Below are 19,254 nucleotides of genomic sequence, written 5' to 3'. Positions count from 1 at the left end.
TCAGAGACCCCTGGTTAACAATAGCACAAAGCAATTTAAGCTTTGTATGCTGTGTTTTTCATTTTGATTTAAAACATTTTTTTTTGTGGCTCCCATTATTTTCTTTAATTTGTGAAACTTGCCAAAATGGCTCTTTGAGTGGTAAAGGTTGCCGACCCCTGCCCTATAACAACCTGCTTCGTCTTTCAGTCAACCAAGGTAAAGGAGCATATGCGCTCAAAATAAATGGTGCAATTAATCTGCGTTTATACATGAATAATGACATAATGTTTCGTGATTAAACGCATGAATGTTCACTTTTACAGCTATGAAAAGAAATACATTTTTAAAAGATTTAAGGTTTTATGGGAAAGTCTACATTTAGGAAGCCGGAACATGCAACAAATGCTATTTTTCCAGTGTTCAAAGTAGTTTAGCTTATCTTAAATGTGCAGGACACTTTGCTCAATAAAAATACATTTATATTAGTTGTATCATGTATTTATACATTTTATTTCCAATTCTGTAGACTGTTCCTATACATTTGTTCATGCAGTAACTCTGTATGTTACCAACTTGCGAATGGTCTAAAAGTCCGTTTACTAGATCCGCCCATCCCAGCTTTTGTTCCCATTCTCATCAGTGAGAAAAACAGTTCGAACCCGGCTCTGGCTCTTTGATCCCTGCATGCAGGAGTTGTGAGTACGAGGCCACTTCCCTTAACTGTGACCTTACACTCGAGGCCAGGCGGGGTCCGGGCCTCTGTGGAGTTATTAAAGGCCCTGTCCAGGTGTGACCGCAGAAATACACCAGGAAACAGAACATTTCCACTTCCCGTGGACACGGCAGACGGTGGACATGACTTTTCCGCCTCAATGGACACTACGGTACTCAAGGATGTTATTTAAATGAATAAAACTAAAGCTGTGTACTGAAAAGCTGAAGTTCAAAGTATTTATTTTTTAGATTAACGATAACAAAAACGCACAAAAAGATCCTTTGTAGTGAAGATCTGAATAGTGTTGTAATGACAAATCCAAATACAAGCCCCGTTTCCATATGAGTTAGTAATTGTGTTAGATGTAAATATAAACGGAATACAATGATTTGCAAGTCATTTTCAACCCATATTCAGTTGAATATGCTACAAAGACAACATATTTGATGTTCAAACTCATAAACTTTTTTTTTTTTGCAAATAATCATTCACTTTAGAATTTGATGCCAGCAACACGTGACAAAGAAGTTGGGAAAGGTGGCAATAAATACTGGTAAAGTTGAGGAATGCTCATCAAACACTTATTTGGAACATCCCACAGGTGAACAGGCAAATTGGGAACAGGTGGGTGCCATGATTGGGTATAAAAGTAGATTCCATGAAATGCTCAGTCATTCACAAACAAGGATGGGGCGAGGGTCACCACTTTGTCAACAAATGCGGGAGCAAATTGTTGAACGGTTTAAGAAAAACCTTTCTCAACCAGCTATTGCAAGGAATTTAGGGATTTCACCATCTACGCTCCGTAATATCATCAAAGGGTTCAGATAATCTGGAGAAATCACTGCACGTAAGCAGCTGAGCCCGTGACCTTCCATCCCTAAGTGCAAAAAATTGCCAGAATTCCTGGTTTTCCAAAAGCCCTATTTTCACCCTTTTTGTTCTTTCTGTATCACGGTTGGCATTTTTTAACCAATTCCAACCACTCCACCATCAAAACATTCCACTCACTCAGGACAATAATAATAATAATTATAATAAATTTTAAAAAAGCACTTTACATCGAGTAAACAACCTCAAATTGCTACAGTGTATTAAAAAAATAAATAAATAAGAATAAAAAATAAATAAAAATAAAAACAAGAACAGCCAAATAGCTAGAACTAGTATGCATATATCTAAAAAAAGGCTTTTTTTTAATTTTTTTTTTTAAAGAAGGGGTTTTAAGCCTTTTTTAAAAGCATCCACAGTCTGTGGTGCCCTCAGGTGGTCAGGGAGAGCGTTTTGGTTTTCCGGAAATAATGTCGAAAAGACAGCCAAAAGGGGTTGGTAGAAGGTAAAATATTGTGCAGAAAGGCAGCTGATTACAGGAAATGTAGTCTTGATTTTTAACAATTTCTTTCGTGTTTGCGTGGAAGCACTTTGTATTTTTTTTTTCCTCAAAGGATACTCACATCCTTGCATTTGAAATGACTATAGTTTTGTTCTCGTGTTAGTTATCTGCTTTTTTTGTACTAAAAACTGAAATAATGTCCTCCAAGTTTGGCGATTCCATCATTTTTTGCCAGGGACTGTATGTGTGCTCTGTGATTGACTGCCGACCAGTCCAGAGTCAAGTCCTCTTTTCGCCCGTCTTTAGATGGTAGACTTGCCTTGACCCTAAACATAAGCGGAACGGGAAAAAAACTGCCTGAAAGCGTATTAAGGTCTTGTTGATACACATCGTAAATCTTTTTTGGCACGGTGTAGTAACGGCTCCCTCCAAGCAAAACATATCTCAGTTTCCACCGTGTCTTTGTTCTTTTTAATTGATCAGATAAGCGCCGCATTTGATTTTTCCAGATAAAGGCTTGTTGTGGCTAATTAGCCTAGCCGTCTGGAAGCTTCCTTCAAATGTCACAACAGGCATTGTTCAGTTGTGTGTCGGTGTGTACGTGTACGTGTGTGTGGCCTCGCGTCCGCATGCACTCTAACCAAGTCGCTTATCGTTGTTGTGTCCTCGGCACACAATGTGGTCACTTCTGGCAGGAAGGCCCACTGCACTGCAAAAAGTCAGTGTTCAAAAACAAGAACAAAAAAATACAAAAATGAGGGGTATTTTATTTGAACTAAGCAAAATTATCTGCCAATAGAACAAGAAAATTTGCCTTGTCAAGACTTTCCAAAACAAGCAAAATTAGCTAACCTCAATGAACCCAAAAATAGCTTAAAATAAGTATATTCTCACTAATAACAAGTGCACTTTTCTTGGTAGAAAAAAAAAAAGAGACCTTTATGCTCAATATGTTGAAAAAATATTCTTAAATGAAGTAAATGCTAGTGCCATTATCTTGACATAATGATATGCGCTCGGCATTACATTTCTTGAACCTAGCAAACTTATACTAAAAACTAGAGATGTATGTCGGCCGATAAATGCTTTAAAATTTAATATCGGAAATTATCGGTATCGTTTTTTTATTTTTTTATTTCATTTTATTTTATTTTATTTATTTTATTTTTTATTAAATCAACATAAAAAACACAAGATACACTTACAATTAGTGCACCAACCCAAAAAACCTCCCTCCCCCATTTACACTCATTCACACAAAAGGGTTGTTTCTTTCTGTTATTAATATTCTGGTTCCTACATTATATATCAATATATATCAATACAGTCTGCAAGGGATACAGTCCGTAAGCACACATGATTGTCCACTAATAGTACTGACCTCTAATAGTTAATTTTACTCATTTTCATTAATTACTAGTTTCTATGTAACTGTTTTTATATTGTTTTACTTTGTTTTTTATTCAAGAAAATGTTTTTAATTTATTTATCTTATTTTATTATTATTTTTTTTAAAACACCTTATCTTCACCATACCTGGTTGTCCAAATTAGGCATAATAATGTGTTAATTCCACGACTGTATATATCAGTATCGGTTGATATCGGTAATTAAGAGTCGGAATATCGGATATCGGCAAAAAAGCCATTATCGGACACCCCTAATAAAAACTAATGTATTGTTCTTAATGGAAAGGCAGCAAGGCAACCGCTTGTTACACTGCAAAAAGTCAGTGTTCTAAAACAAGAACAAAAAATACAAAAGTGAGGGGTATTTTATTTGAACTAAGCAAAATTATCTGCCAGTAGAACAAGAAAATGTGGCTTTTTTTTTTTTTTTTTACCAAGAAAAGATTGTTATTAGTGAGAATATACTTATTTTAAGGTATTTTTGGGTTCATTGAAGTTAGCTAATTTTACTTGTTTTGGAAAGTCTTGACAAGCCGAATTTTCTTGTTCTATTGGCAGATAATTTTGCTTAGTTCAAGTAAAATACCCCTCATTTTTGTATTTCTTTTCTCGTTTTTGAACACTGACTTTTTGCAGTATGCAACCTATAAATAATGACCCATGTTTGAAAGGCACCAGTTTCCCAGCGTGCTCCTAACTGCGCGAGTCAGGAAAATATTTGGAAGTTGCATATTTTGGGAAAGTGTCTTGCTGCCAAACTTCCCTTCTTTTCCTTCTTTTCTTTTCCCCTCCAACCACCCATGTTGTGGAGTAGACAGATCCCTGTTGTCTCCCAGTCTGGGGGAGAACGTTGTTCTTTGGCTCCAGCCAGGAAAAAGGGTCTCGGGGGTTTGTTATTTTTTGCTTTCCGATAGCATCTACATGTGTACCTCACGGCCGGGTGTTTATTATGCTGCCCAGACTGCTTATGAGGGGTGGGGGGCGGCGGGGGTCAATCCGGCATCGCCGCGGAGATTCCTTGTTGACAGCTTCAGTCGACTGTCCCCGAGGAAGTGTCACAAATGACATCATGGTATTCCCCCTTCAGATGAGGGCTCAGCTGTCTTTAATGGTGCAGTTGTTTTCATGCAAGTTTACCGTTATGATCATGACTACAACAACAATACAATATTTGATCAACAAATCAACAGTCATTTGGGTAACAAAATGACCAAATTTATATATTTTTAAATGACCGTAACTTGTATAGCCATACTTGCCAACCTTGAGACCTCCGATACCGGAAGGTGGGGGTTGGGGGTGTAGTTAAGGGGGAATATATTTAAGCTAGAATTCACCAACTCAAGTATTTCATATATATATATATATATATATATATATATATATATATATATATATATATATATATATATATATATATATATATATATATATATATATATATATATATATTCTCTTTTTCTGGCCATTTTGAGCGTTTAATTGACCCCACAAATGTGATGCTCCAGAAACTCAATCTGCTCAAAGGAAGGTCAGTTTTGTAGCTTCTGTAACGAGCTAAAGTGTTTTCAGATGTGTGAACATGATTGCACAAGGGTTTTCTAATCATCAATTAGCCTTCTGAGCCAATGAGCAAACACATTGTACCATTAGAACACTGGAGTGATAGTTGCTGGAAATGGGCCTCTAATACACCTATGTAGATATTGCACCAAAAAGCAGACATTTGCAGCTAGAATAGTCATTTACCACATTAGCAATGTATAGAGTGTATTTCTTTAAAGTTAAGACTAGTTTAAAGTTATCTTCATTGAAAAGTACAGTGCTTTTCCTTCAAAAATAAGGACATTTCAATGTGACCCCAAACATTTGAACGGTAGTGTACATGAAAATAAAGAATGTGTGAATTACAATATTAACTATGAAGGATAAAACACTGAATATTGACAACATATTTCACAATCAACCGAAACACAACCAAAATGCAACAAACATAGTGAAATATGAACGCAATGGGTAAAAAAAAAAACCCACCTACAATCTGAGATATCTCATAGTGACCATAGTAACTAATTAGATGACCATAGTAACTAATTAGATGACCATAGTAACTAGTCCAGGGGTCACCAACCTTTTTTGAAACCAAGAGCTACTTCTTGGGTACTGATTAATGCGAAGGGCTACCAGTTTGATACACACTTAAATAAATTGCCAGAAATAGCCAATTTGCTCAATTTACCTTTAACTCTATGTTATTATTAATAATGAATGATATTTACACTTAATTGAACGGTTTAAAAGAGGAGAAAACACGAAAAAAATGACAATTAAATTTTGAAACAAAGTTTATCTTCAATTTCGACTCTTTAAAATTCAAAATTCAACCGAAAAAAAGAAGAGAAAAACTAGCTAATTTGAATCTTTTTGAAAAAATTAAAAAAAGAATTTATGGAACATCATTAGTAATTTTTCCTGATTAAGATTAATTTTAGAATTTTGATGACATGTTTTAAATAGGTTAAAATCCAATCTGCACTTTGTTAGAATATATACAAAATTGGACCAAGCTATATTTATAACAAAGACAAATCATTATTTCTTCTAGATTTTCCAGAACAAAAATTTTAAAAGAAATTCAAAAGATTTTGAAATAAGATTTAAATTTGATTCTACAATTAAATTAAAATGCATTTATTATTCTTTACAATAAAAAAAATAAATTTACTTGAACATTGATTTAAATTGTCAGGAAAGAAGAGGAAGGAATTTAAAAGGTAAAAAGGTATATGTGTTTAAAAATCCTAAAATCATTTTTAAGGTTGTATTTTTTCTCTAAAATTGTCTTTCTGAAAGTTATAAGAAGCCAAGTAAAAAAATAATGAATTTATTTAAACAAGTGAAGACCAAGTCTTTAAAATATTTCCTTGGATTTTCAAATTCTATTTGAGTTTTGTCTCTCTTAGAATCAAAAATGTCGGGCAAAGCGAAACCAGCTTGCTAGTAAATAAATAACATTTAAAAAATAGAGGCAGCTCACTGGTAAGTGCTGCTATTTGAGCTATTTTTAGAACAGGCCAGCGGGCTACTCATCTGGTCCTTACGGGCGACCTGGTGCCCGCGGGCACTGCGTTGGTGACCCCTGAACTAGTATATCATGCAGATTCCAAGCATTGAAAGACTTGGTATAGTTGAAGTATTACGGTCATTAGAAAACATCACTGCACATCATAATGACAGCTACACTTTACATCTTAAAGATCTAAAACGATTATTTAGGAATGTCCGGCGGGCCTGATTGAAAAGCTCAACAGGCCGCATGTGGCCCCCGGGCCTTAATTTGCCCAGGTCTGCACTAGAGTGAAGGTGGGTGCTCGATGACATCATGGTCTAATTTGCATGTGCATGTACTTTCTATGAATGACAATTACAATTATTTAACTGTTTAGATTTTAATGTACCTTGACGAAACAGTCCAAAGTAGATCAGTCGAATGGGTTCAGTCGGGAAGACCAAATTGTTAATAAATAATTGTAATAATTAGGGATGTCCGATAATGGCTTTTTGCCGATATCCGATATGCCGATATTGTCCAACTCTTTAATTACCGATACCGATATCAACCGATACCGATATCAACCGATATATACAGTCGTGGAATTAACACATTATTATGCCTAATTTGGACAACCAGGTATGGTGAAGATAAGGTACTTTTTAAAAAAAGAATCAAATAAAATAAGATAAATAAATTAAAAACATTTTCTTGAATATAAAAGAAAGTAAAACAATATAAAAACAGTTACATAGAAACTAGTAATGAATGAAAATTTGTAAAATTAACTGTTAAAGGTTAGTATTATTAGTGGACCAGCAGCACGCACAATCATGTGTGCTTACGGACTGTATCCCTTGCAGACTGTATTGATATATATTGATATATAATGTAGGAACCAGAATATTAATAACAGAAATAAACAACCCTTTTGTGTGAATGAGTGTAAATGGGGGAGGGAGGTTTTTTGGGTTGGTGCACTAATTGTAAGTGTATCTTGTGTTTTTTATGTGGATTTAATAAAAAAAACAAAAAAACAAAAACAAAACAAAAAAACGATACTGATAATAAAAAAACCGATACCGATAATTTCCGATATTACATTTTAACGCATTTATCGGCCGATAATATCGGCAGACCGATATTATCGGACATCTCTAGTAATAATGTATCATTACGCATCATTTATCATGTCATTGTTTTCATCTGATTTTTGGACTGCAGGTCGAGCTCCAGAAACTAAAGCTCTGGGTCTCAACAAGCTCCAAGTACAACTCAACAAGAAGACGGGCAAAATAATTGTGTGCGTTGATGAGTCTACCACTGTGCCATACATCTTTGCTTTAGGTGACATAAGCCAGGTAGGCATTCCTGACACATCAGATAACAACAGCAGCAATACGAGGGGGAAATCTTATTTGTATGATGCATTATATATGTAAATTAGTCCTGGATGCCCACATATCAGAGTAATTCTTTGTTTGAGAATTAACAGACATGATGAACTAGGTGTGTAACGGTACGTGTATTTGTATCGAACCGTTTCGGTACAGGGGTTCCGGTTCGGTTCGGAGGTGTACCGAACGAGTTTCCACACGGACATATTAAGTAGCGTCACACATGTTGTGTAAACAATGCACACCGAGGCACAACACACGGCATGCTAGCAGCTAACGCTAGGATAGACTGACCATACGTCCTCTTTTCACCGGACATGTCCTCTTTTGCGGAGCTGTCAGGGCGGAGTTTCTTAAATGCCTCAAATGTCCGGCATTTTGAGTTAGGGTTGCGTGTATTTTCAATGTACGTTCAGGGTTAAAGGCCTACTGAAATGAAAATGTTTTATTCAAACGGGGATAGCAGATCCATTCTATGTGTCATACTTGATCATTTCGCGATATTGCCATATTTTTGCTGAAAGGATTTAGTAGAGAAAATCGACGATAAAGTTCGCAACTTTTGCTCGCTGATAAAAAAAGCCTTGCCTGTACCGGAAGTAGCGTGACGTCACAGGAGCTAGTATTCCTCACAATTCCCCGTTGTTTACAATGGAGCGAGAGAGATTCGGACCGAGAAAGTGACGATTACACCATTAATTTAAGCGAGGATGAAAGATTCGTAGATGAGGAACGTTACAGTGAAGGACTTGAGAGGCAGTGATGGACGTATCTTTTTTCGCTCTGACCGTAACTTAGGTACAAGCTGGCTCATTGGATTCCACACTTTCTCCTTTTTCTATTGTGGATCACAGATTTGTATTTTAAACCACCTCAGATACTATATCCTCTTGAAAATGAGAGTCGAGAACGCGAAATGGACATTCACAGTGACTGAACATGTAAATACACTATTAATAATATTCAGCTTTGCGAAGCTAAAAAAATAGAAGCTAACCTAGCAACGTAGCCAACGTGATAGCATAGCAGTCTCAAATGCAGATAGAAACTAAATTAAAAAAAACCCTGACTGGATGGATAGACAGAAGATCAAAAATACTATTAACCCATGAACATGTAAATACACGATTAATAATATTCAGCTTTGCGAAGCTAAAAAAATAGAAGCTAACCTAGCAACGTAGCCAACGTGATAGCATCAGTCTCAAATGCAGATAGAAACTAAATAAAAAAAAACCCTGACTGGATGGATAGACAGAAGATCAAAAATACTATTAAACCATGAACATGTAAATACACGATTAATAATATTCAGCTTTGCGAAGCTAAAAAAAAATAGAAGCTAACCTAGCAACGTAGCCAACGTGATAGCATAGCAGTCTCAAGTGCAGATAGAAACTAAATTAAAAAAAACCCTGACTGGATGGATAGACAGAAGATCAAAAATACTATTAAACCATGAACATGTAAATACACGATTAATAATATTCAGCTTGGCGAAGCTAAAAAAGCAGAAGCTAACTTAGATGCGGCGGCGGGCTTACTCACTGTAGTGTATCACAACAAAATTAGGCATAATAATGTGTTAATTATTTAACACATATTTTTTTAATTTAGCCCGTAAATGTGTTGGTCATGTATGATGTCTTTTTGTTATTTTTGTTTTGTGATGTGTAATGTCTATTGTTTAAATGTACGGCAGTGAAAATGAATTTCCCCAACGGGGACCAATAAATCTAAATCTAAAAATCTAATTCCACGACTGTATATATCGGTATCGGTTGATATCGGAATCGGTAATTAAGAGTTGGACAATATCGGATATCGGAAAAAAAAGCCATTATCGGACATTTCTACATGTAATGCTTTAAAAAGGCAAATGGGTGGCACAAAAAGCTTTGTTTCCATAGTGCTCCACTTTATAAACAAACATTCCCTATCTCTATATATTGTTTTTCTGATATGTAACATGAAATTAAAGAAGTGCGTAGATTAATTATAAACGTATTACGTTTATTTTACAGACAAATATGACATTGAACTGCGTTTTTGTTACTCAATAAGGTAATCTCACCTCCAAGTCGGAAGTTTAATGGGACACGATTGTCCCATTAAGTGTGTGTGTGTGTGTGTGTGTGTGTGTGTGTGTGTGTGTGTGTGTGTGTGTGTGTGTGTGTGTGTGTGTGTGTGTGTGTGTGTGTGTGTGTGTGTGTGTGTGTGTGTGTGTGTGTGTGTGTGTGTGTGTGTGTGTGTGTGTGTGTGTGTGTGTGTGTGTGTGTGTGTGTAATTATTCCATGACAGCTATCATTTCCGAGTGGGCCTCTTTGAGAACATTCACAGTAGTGTTGCACTATATTCAAGTTGCACCGTGTAAATACCGGTTAACTCCAGCAGCTGTAATGTCAGTGTGGCTTTTTTGAACACAAACATCTGTGTGCTTCCTTCCTGTCTCACCGGACTCATGATGACACACACACACACACACACACACACACACACACACACACACACACACACACACACACACACACACACAGTCTCATTTGACTGACAGCTTGCTTTGATGAGTTGTGCTTCACCCCCAATCTATCTGTCATCTTGTCACAGCAGCAGCAGGAGGCTTTTCTGGTGTTTGTTTTTTCAAGCGGGGATGGTTCGATATCTTGCCCAAGTTGTAGCGATACACTGCAAAAAGTCAGTGTTCAAAAACAAGAAAAAAAATACAAAAATGAGGGGTATTTTATTTGAACTAAGCAAAATTATCTGCCAATAGAACAAGAAAATTCGGCTTGTCAAGACTTTCCAAATCAAGTAAAATTAGCTAACCTCAATTAACCCAAAAATACCTTTAAATAAGTATATTCTCACTAATAACAAGTGCACTTTTCTTGGTAGAAAAAAAAAAAAAGAGACCTTTTTGCTCAATATGTTGAAAAATATTCTTAAATGAAGTAAATGCTAGTCCCATTATGTTGACATAATGATATGCGCTCGGCATTACATTTCTTGAAACCAGCAAACTTATACTAAAAACTAGTTTATTGTTCTTAATGGAAATGCAACAAGGCAACCGCTTGTTACTCTCGGGGTCTACGAGCCGTTCAGGCAAATCATATTGTCTAAAAATGCATTTTTCCATGGATAACATGACATCATCACGCCAAGTGCGTGCTCTTTCAGTCATTAGTGCGCAAGGAATATATATATATATATATTAGGGCTGCAACAACTAATCGATTAAAATCGATTATAAAAATAGTTGGCGATTAATTTAGTCATTGATTCGTTGGATCTATGCTATGCGCATGCGCAGAGGCTACTTTTATTTTATTTTATTTTTTAAATGTTTTTATTTATTTTTTCTAAACCTTTTACTAAAGTGACATAATTATTTTTTTAATTTTTTTTTTTTTTTTTTAATTTTTTTTAGACATGTATCTCATGCGCACGAGAAACTTTTTATAAAGTCATAAAAAATAAAAATTAGAAATATATATATATATTTTTTTTTAGACATGTTTCTTAATAGTTTCTTGTGTACACGAGATACATGTCTTAAAAAAAACATTTAAAAAAATAAAAAAATATAACTTTTTTTTTTTTTTGTGCACGCGAAAGTTCGTGCGCACAAGGTACATGTCTAAAAAATGGAAAAAAAAAAAGATTTTTATATTTTTTTCCCCCCCATGTCCCTTTAGGGGCTCCGTAACCTTTATTTAAAAACTGCAACATTTACAAACAGCTGAGAAACAATAATCAAAATAAGTGTTATGCCAGTATGCTGTTTTTTTTCCAATAAAATACTGGAAAGGATAGAAATGTAGTTTGTCTCTTTTATCCGATTATTAATCGAAGTAATAATCGACAGATTAATCGATTATCAAATTAGTTGTTAGTTGCAGCCCTAATATATATATATATATATATATATATATATATATATATATATATATATATATATATATATATATATATATATATATATATATATATATATATATATATATATTTGTGAATGAACTGTTTCTGTTCAAATTTGTTTGAAATGTCACATGTTAAATGTTTAAATAGTAGTTTTATACTTGTGAGTGTTGATGACACAGCTTTGCAACAGTTGATATTCTAGTTTCAAGCATGTTTTACTCAATATAGCTCATCATCTCAGCAACAAGCTGTAATATCTTACTGAGATCATTTAGGACCAAAACACTTAAAACAAGTAAAACACTCTAACATAAAATCTGCTTAGTGAGAAGAATTATCTTATCAGACAGAAAATAAGCAAATATCACTCTTATTTGAGATATTTTATCTTATTTAGATTTCACTTTTTGCAGTGTAGATAAATGTGAGTGAGTATGCATGCAAAGGTGCAAAGTTGCCGAAGGTGTTTTGGACAACAGGATGTGAAGTGGAAATTCAACAGGTTTTAGTCATGCCTTTCAAATTGCCCCGCAGCCCTACTATTTCCTGCACTACTTAGGCGTGTCTGTGTGTGTATCAATGTCTGTATTTTTATTTGCTTTGGCTCACATCCAGAACAATACACCCGTAAACCTCGGAGAAGACTGGAGTATGTGTCCGTGTCAGACAGTTAAAATGTACAGTTCACAATGGGAAGTTGCATTGAAATAATGTCTGCTCTTTCAGGGTCGCCCTGAACTGACCCCGACGGCCATTAAAGCAGGGAAACTCCTCGCCCGCAGACTCGCCGGCCGGAGCACGGCGCTCATGAACTATGACAATGTGAGTCACACACACATATGCACATCTGTTACCTTTTCTGAACAATACACTCCACATGGGATGATATCCACCTAGATAGTGGTATCTGTTGTAACAGTACATAATGATAATTATGTGATTGAAACTGCAAGTATAATGCACTGCATCATAATGTGAGGTATAGATGTACAAACCCCGTTTCCATATGAGTTGGGAAATTGTGTTATATGTAAATATAAACGGAATACAATGATTTGCGAATCATTTTCAACCCATATTCAGTTGAATATGCTACAAAGACAACATATTTGATGTTCAAACTGATAAACTTTTTTTTTTTGGGGCAAATAATCATTAACTTTAGAATTTGATGCCAGCAACACGTGACAAAGAAGTTGGGAAAGGTGGCAATAAATACTGATAAAGTTGAGGAATGCTCATCAAACACTTATTTGGAACATCCCACAGGTGTGCAGGCTAATTGGGAACAGGTGGGTGCCATAATTGGGTATAAAAGCAGCTTCCATGAAATGCTCAGTCGTTCACAAACAAGGATGGGGCGAGGGTCACCACTTTGTCGACAAATGCGTGAGCAAATTGTCGAACAGTTTAAGAACAACATTTCTCAACCAGCTATTGCAAGGAATTTAGGGATTTCCCCATCTACGCTCCGTAATATCATCAAAAGGTTCGGAGAATCTGGAGAAATCACTGCACGTAACATTGAATGCCCGTGACCTTGGATCCCTCAGGCGGTACTGCATCAAAAAGTGACATCAGTGTGTAAAGGATATCACCACATGGGCAAGGGAACACTTCAGAAACCCACTGTCAGTAACTACAGTCGGTCGCTACATCTGTAAGCGCAAGTTAAAACTCTACTATGCAAAACGAACGCCATTTATCAACAACACCCAGAGGCGCTGGGCCCGAGCTCATCTAAGATGGACTGATGCAAAGTGGAAAAGTGTTCCGTGGTCTGACGAGTCCACATTTCAAGTTGTTTTTGGAAACTGTGGACGTTGAGGAAAAGAACCATTCGGATTGTAATAGGCGCAAAGTGTAAAAGCCAGCATGTGTGATGGTATGGGGGTGTGTTAGTGCCCAGGACATGGGTAACTTACACACCTGTGAAGGCACCATTAATGCTGAAAGGTACATACAGGTTTTGGAGCAACATATGTTATCATGGACGCCCCTGCTTATTTCAGCAAGACAATGCCAAGTCACGTGTGAAATCAGCGTGGCTTCATAGTAAAAGAGTGCGGGTACTAGACTGGCCTGCCTGTAGTCCAGACTTGTCTCCCATTGAAAATGTGTGGCGCATTATGAAGCTTAAAATACCACAACATAGACTGTTGGACAACTTAAGCTGTACATCAAGCAAGAATGGGAAATAATTTAGCCTGAAAAGCTTCAAAAATGTGTCTCTTCAGTTCCCAGTTGTTTACTGAGTGTTGTTAAAAGGAAAGGCCATGTAACACAGTGGTAAAAATGCCCCTGTGCCAACTTTTTTGCAATGTGTCGCTGCCATTAAATTCTAAGTTATTATTTGCAACATTAAATATCTTGTCTTTGCAGTCTATTCAATTGAATATAAGTTGAAAAGGATTTGCAAATCATTGTATTCTGTTTTTATTTACGAATTACACAACTTGCCAACTTCACTGCTTTTGGGTTTTGTGATTACTGTATTCCTAATACTAATTTAAAGAAATGGTCTGAAAAAATAGTGTGTTTTCAATGATTGACTATTACAGCGTGAGTAGTGACTAGTACAGGGGTCGGCAACCCGCGGCTCTAGAGCCGCATGCGGCTCTTTAGCGCCGCCCTAGTGGCTCTATGGAGCTTTTTCATAAATGTATGAAAAATTGAAAAAGATGAGGGGAAAAAAATGTTTTGTTTTTGTTTTAATATGGTTTCTGTAGGAGGACAAACATGACACAAACCTCCCTAATTGTTATAAATCACACCGTTTATATTAAACATGCTTCACTGATTCGAGTATTTGGCGAGCACCGCTTTGTCCTACTAATTTTGGCGGTCCTTGAACTCACCTTTAGTTTGTTTACATGTATAACTTTCAATTGTATAACTTTTTTTCTGTCTCATTATGTCCACCAAACTTTTACGTTGTGCATTAATGCACAAAGGTGAGTTTTGTTGATGTTATTGACTTGTGTGGAGTGCTAATCAGACATATTTGGTCACTGCATGACTTCAAGCTAATCGATGCTAACATGCTATTTAGGCTAGCTATATGTACATATTGCATCATTATGCCTCATTTGTAGCTATATTTGAGCTCATTTAGTTTCCTTTAAGTCATCTTAATTCAATTTATATCTCATGACACACTATCTGTATGTAATATGGCTTTTAATTTTTTGCGGCTCCAGACAGATTTGTTTTTGTATTTTTGGTCCAATATGGCTCTTTCAACATTTTGGGTTGCCGACCCCTGGGCTAGTACATCCATGTGCTACTGTGTATATTTCAGGTAGCCACAACAGTTTTCACCCCTCTGGAGTATGGTTGTGTGGGCCTGTCGGAGGAGGAGGCGGAAAGCAAGCATGGCAAAGACAACATAGAGGTGAGCCAATAACTCTTACACGGGGGCTCGGTAGCGCTAGATGTCGACATCGTGTCATTCGGCATAATTGGGATTCGATTCAGCAGCAGCTCCTGTAGCTAAGCACTACGAGTAAGGTGTTGTCACTAAGTCAGGAAAGTAGCTCACCTGTGTTTACTCCTACAATAAAAATGTCACTATACCTTGGCTGATAGTCACGGCGTGTAAATAGAGCTTTGTTGAGAGGCGATATTGCTGAATCCACATTGTTAGTCGACTCGTGCTGGCATTTCTTCGCTATCTATAATACACAGAAAATGGAAAGACTTGTGTTCTTGTCTCACATAAGGATTGTGGATGATGAGCAAAATTTTTAAAAAAAAGGGCAGTTTTCTTTTAAGAAGCGGAGTTGCAATAATAATAATAATTAAAGCCGCAAGCAGCGATGGACGGGACCGACTTTGAAGGCACATAAAATCCAAACCGGAGCAGTAATTAAAACTCTTTGGTCAACTTTTAATCAGAAGGGTTCAATCTCTCTCCCGTGCTAGTTTGAAGCCGACACGACAAACGCGCTCAGAGGAGATAATGTTTGAATAAAGGTGACCGTTTTTTACAAAACTTTTTGTTTTGAAGGGGGAATTGCAAACTTCCTGTTGATTTTTGCTGGGGGTTGTCAATACATGAAATGTAGGTCTAAGTGAGACCTACATAGAGGTTTTTGTTTCTTGTCTCTAAGACATTCCTAATGGAAGTTACAGGCAGTTTTGTCTGAGTTTTCTTCCTAGGAGCAGTTGTGTCTGTGTTTTCTTCCTAGGGGGCGCTAAAGCGCAATTTTGAGTTTTGGGGTTGGGTTTTTTATTAGATCGCAGTTTTTGCCAGTCCTGTTGTGTGTGTCCAGTTTGAGTTTTGAAGCATGTTAAGGGGGTCAAATTACAGCTCAAAGAGGCAAAAGTGACAGTTTTTACTAAACTTTTGTTTTGAAGGGGGGATTGCCAACTTCCTGTTGATTTTTTCCGAAGATTGTCAATGTATGAAATCTAGGTCTAAGTCAGAACTACACAGTGGTTTTTGTTTCATGTCTCTATGACATTCCTACTGGAAGTTACAGGCAGTTTTGTCTGAGTTTTCTTCCTAGGAGCAGTTGTGTCTGTGTTTTCTTCCTAGGGGGCGCTAGAGCGCAATTTTGAGTTTTGGGGTTGGGTTTTTTTATTAGATCGCAATTTTTGCCAGTCCTGTTGTGTGTGTCCAGTTTGAGTTTTGAAGCATGTTAAGGGGGTCAAATTACAGCTCAAAGAGGCAAAAGTGACAGTTTTTACTAAACGTTTGTTTTGAAGGGGGAATTGCCAACTTCCTGTTGATTTTTTCTGAAGGATGTCAATGTATGAAATAGGGCTGCAACAACTAATCGATTAAAATCGATTATAAAAATAGTTGCCGATTAATTTAGTCATCGATTCGTTGGATCTATGTTATGCGCATGCGCTGAGGCTTTTAATTTTTTTTTTTTTTTTTTTTTTTTTTTAAATAAATCTTTATTTATAAACTGCAACATTTACAAACATCTGAGAAACAATAATAAAAATAAGTATGGTGCCAGTATGCTGTTTTTTTTTTAAAATAAAATGCTGGAAAGAATAGAAATGTAGTTTGTCTCTTTTATCCGATTATTGATCGATTAATCGAAGTAATAATCGACAGATTAATCGATTATCAAATTAATCGTTAGTTGCAGCCCTAGTATGAAATCTAGGTCTAAGTCAGAACTACATAGAGGTTTTTGTTTCATGTCTCTACGACATTCCTACTGGAAGTTACAGGTAGTTTTGTCTGTGTTTTTTCCTAGGGTGCGCTAGAGCGCAATTTTGAGTTTTGCGGTTTGTTTTTTTGATTAGATGGCAATTTTCGCCGGTTCTGATGTGTGTGTCCAAATTGGTGAGTTTTGAAGCATGTTAAGGGGGTCAAATTACAGCTCAAAGAGACGGCGGTATAATAATAAAGAAAGAAAGAAAGAAAGAAAGAATAAAATGCTAGAAATACAATAGGGTCCTCTGTCCCAAAGGGACTCGGTCCCTAAAAATACAAAAATTAGGGGTATTTTATTTGAACTATGCAAAATTATCTGCCAATAGAACAAGACAATTTGGCTTGTCAAGACTTTCCAAAACAAGTAAAATTAGCTAACCTCAATGAACCCAAAAATACCTTAAAATAAGTATATTCTCACTAATAACAAGTGCATTTTTCTTAGGAAAAAAAAAGAGACCTTTTTGCTCAATATGTTGAAAAATATTCTTAAATTTAGTAAATGCTAGTGCCATTATCTTGACATAATGATATGCGCTCGGCATTACATTTCTTGAAACCAGCAAACTTATACTAAAAACTAATTTATTGTTCTTAATGGAAAGGCAACAAGGCAACCGCTTGTTACTCTCGGGGTCTCCTAGCCGCTCAGGCAAATCATATTGTCTAAAAATGCATTTTTCCATGGATAACATGACATCATCGCGTCAAGTGCGTGCTCTTCCAGTCAATTAGTGCGCATATATACAGCCCGACCCCCGGCCAAAATTTTTAATTGAATGTGCATGAACTATTTCTGTTCAAAATTGTTATAAATGTGAAATGTTTAAATATTACCAGTCAGTTTACTGTACTGTGCCAACTGTACTACTATATGAGTACGTATTTTCTATTGTTTCATTGAAAATTAAACAGCAAAGTCCATTTGGCTGTCATCTGTTTTAATTATGAGACACAATTGTGTCAAAATCATGACTTTTTTTTTTTTTACATGCTTGAAGTAAGAAATTAATACTTTAAAAAAGTAGTTTTATGTAGTTTTATATTTTATAATACAATAAAATAAAATAAAACTGTCTAATTTTTTTACAAATATTTTTTCAATTATTCTAGAAAATTGTGACAGCAGTGACACTGGTCTGTAATTAGTAAATCTATGTTTAACACCCGTTTTAAAGAGTGGAATTACCTTTGCTACCTTCATTCTATTTGGAAAGGTCCCTGTTTGAAAAAATTTCAAAAATGTTTTTAAAAAAATACAAAATATACAAAATATTAAAAAAAAAAAAAAAAAAACAGCAAAGTCCATTTGGCTGTCATCTGTTTTAATTATGAGACAAAATTGTGTCAAAATAATGATTTTTTTTTTTCATGCTTAAAATAGGAAATGATGACTTTAAAAAAGTAGTTTTCTACTTGTGAGTGTTGATGACACAGCTTTGCAACAGTTGATATTCTAGTTTTAAACATGTTTTACTCAATATAGCTCATCAAATCTCAGCAACAAGCTGTAATATCTTACTGAGATCATTTAGGACCAAAACTCTTAAAACAAGTAAAACACTCTAACATAAAATCTGCTTAGTGAGAAGAATTATCTTATCAGACAGAAAATAAGCAAATATCACCCTTATTTGAGATATTTCATCTTACTTAGATTTCACTTTTTGCAATGCAGAGAGAAATGCATGAAAAAAGTGCTGGGAAAGCGAACCAATTTGTGTTTTCTGTCCTTGTGTGCGTGAGCAAGTGTTGCCAGATGCTCGGCAACACCTGCACAAGACGGTGGATAAATGGTTTAGCCAGCAAGGGTGGGGTTCTTGGTTGTGAGTGACAGGCGAGCGGGGAGGCCTGATTGAGGTGTGTGTGAGGTGATGACAGATTCGCTTAGATCTTAGAAGGCGCTGCTGCACCGGCCCCTCCTACAGCTGCATGCTCCCCCAAACTTGTGTTGGCATGCTCACGCCTTAAATGAAAGGCATTAAACACACATCCTCCACCTGGAGTTTCAAATCTGACAACTAGGATTTGTTTTCCAGTGTTACATTTTTTTATTTTCCCCTCACCTGCAATTTCTTCCTACTGTTGTTAAAGGCCTACTGAAATGAAATTGTCTTATTTAAACGGGGATAGCAGATCCATTCTATGTGTCATACTTGATCATTTCACGATATTGCCATATTTTTGCTGAAAGGATTTAGTAGAGAACATCGACGATAAAGTTCGCAACTTTTGGTCGCTGATAAAAAGAAAAGCCTTGCCT

General features: G+C 36.0%; 1 protein-coding gene across 1 annotated transcript in view; it reads left to right on the top strand.

Annotated features, from left to right (window-relative positions):
- The window catches only part of LOC133652657 (thioredoxin reductase 2, mitochondrial-like), a 69,788-nt gene that overhangs the window by 40,016 nt on the left and 10,518 nt on the right, over positions 1–19,254 (top strand). The window contains exons 12-14 of the mRNA XM_062051641.1: positions 7,716–7,852; positions 12,539–12,634; positions 15,114–15,206. Coding sequence (XP_061907625.1) covers positions 7,716–7,852; positions 12,539–12,634; positions 15,114–15,206 — 326 coding nt within the window. The remainder of the gene's footprint in view (positions 1–7,715; positions 7,853–12,538; positions 12,635–15,113; positions 15,207–19,254) is intronic.

This window comes from Entelurus aequoreus, linkage group LG06, assembly GCF_033978785.1.
Source record: "Entelurus aequoreus isolate RoL-2023_Sb linkage group LG06, RoL_Eaeq_v1.1, whole genome shotgun sequence".
In the NCBI taxonomy this organism is placed as follows: Eukaryota; Metazoa; Chordata; class Actinopteri; order Syngnathiformes; family Syngnathidae; genus Entelurus; species Entelurus aequoreus.
Note: the sequence above shows the minus strand (reverse complement) of the source record. Positions and strands in the feature narration are given on the sequence as shown.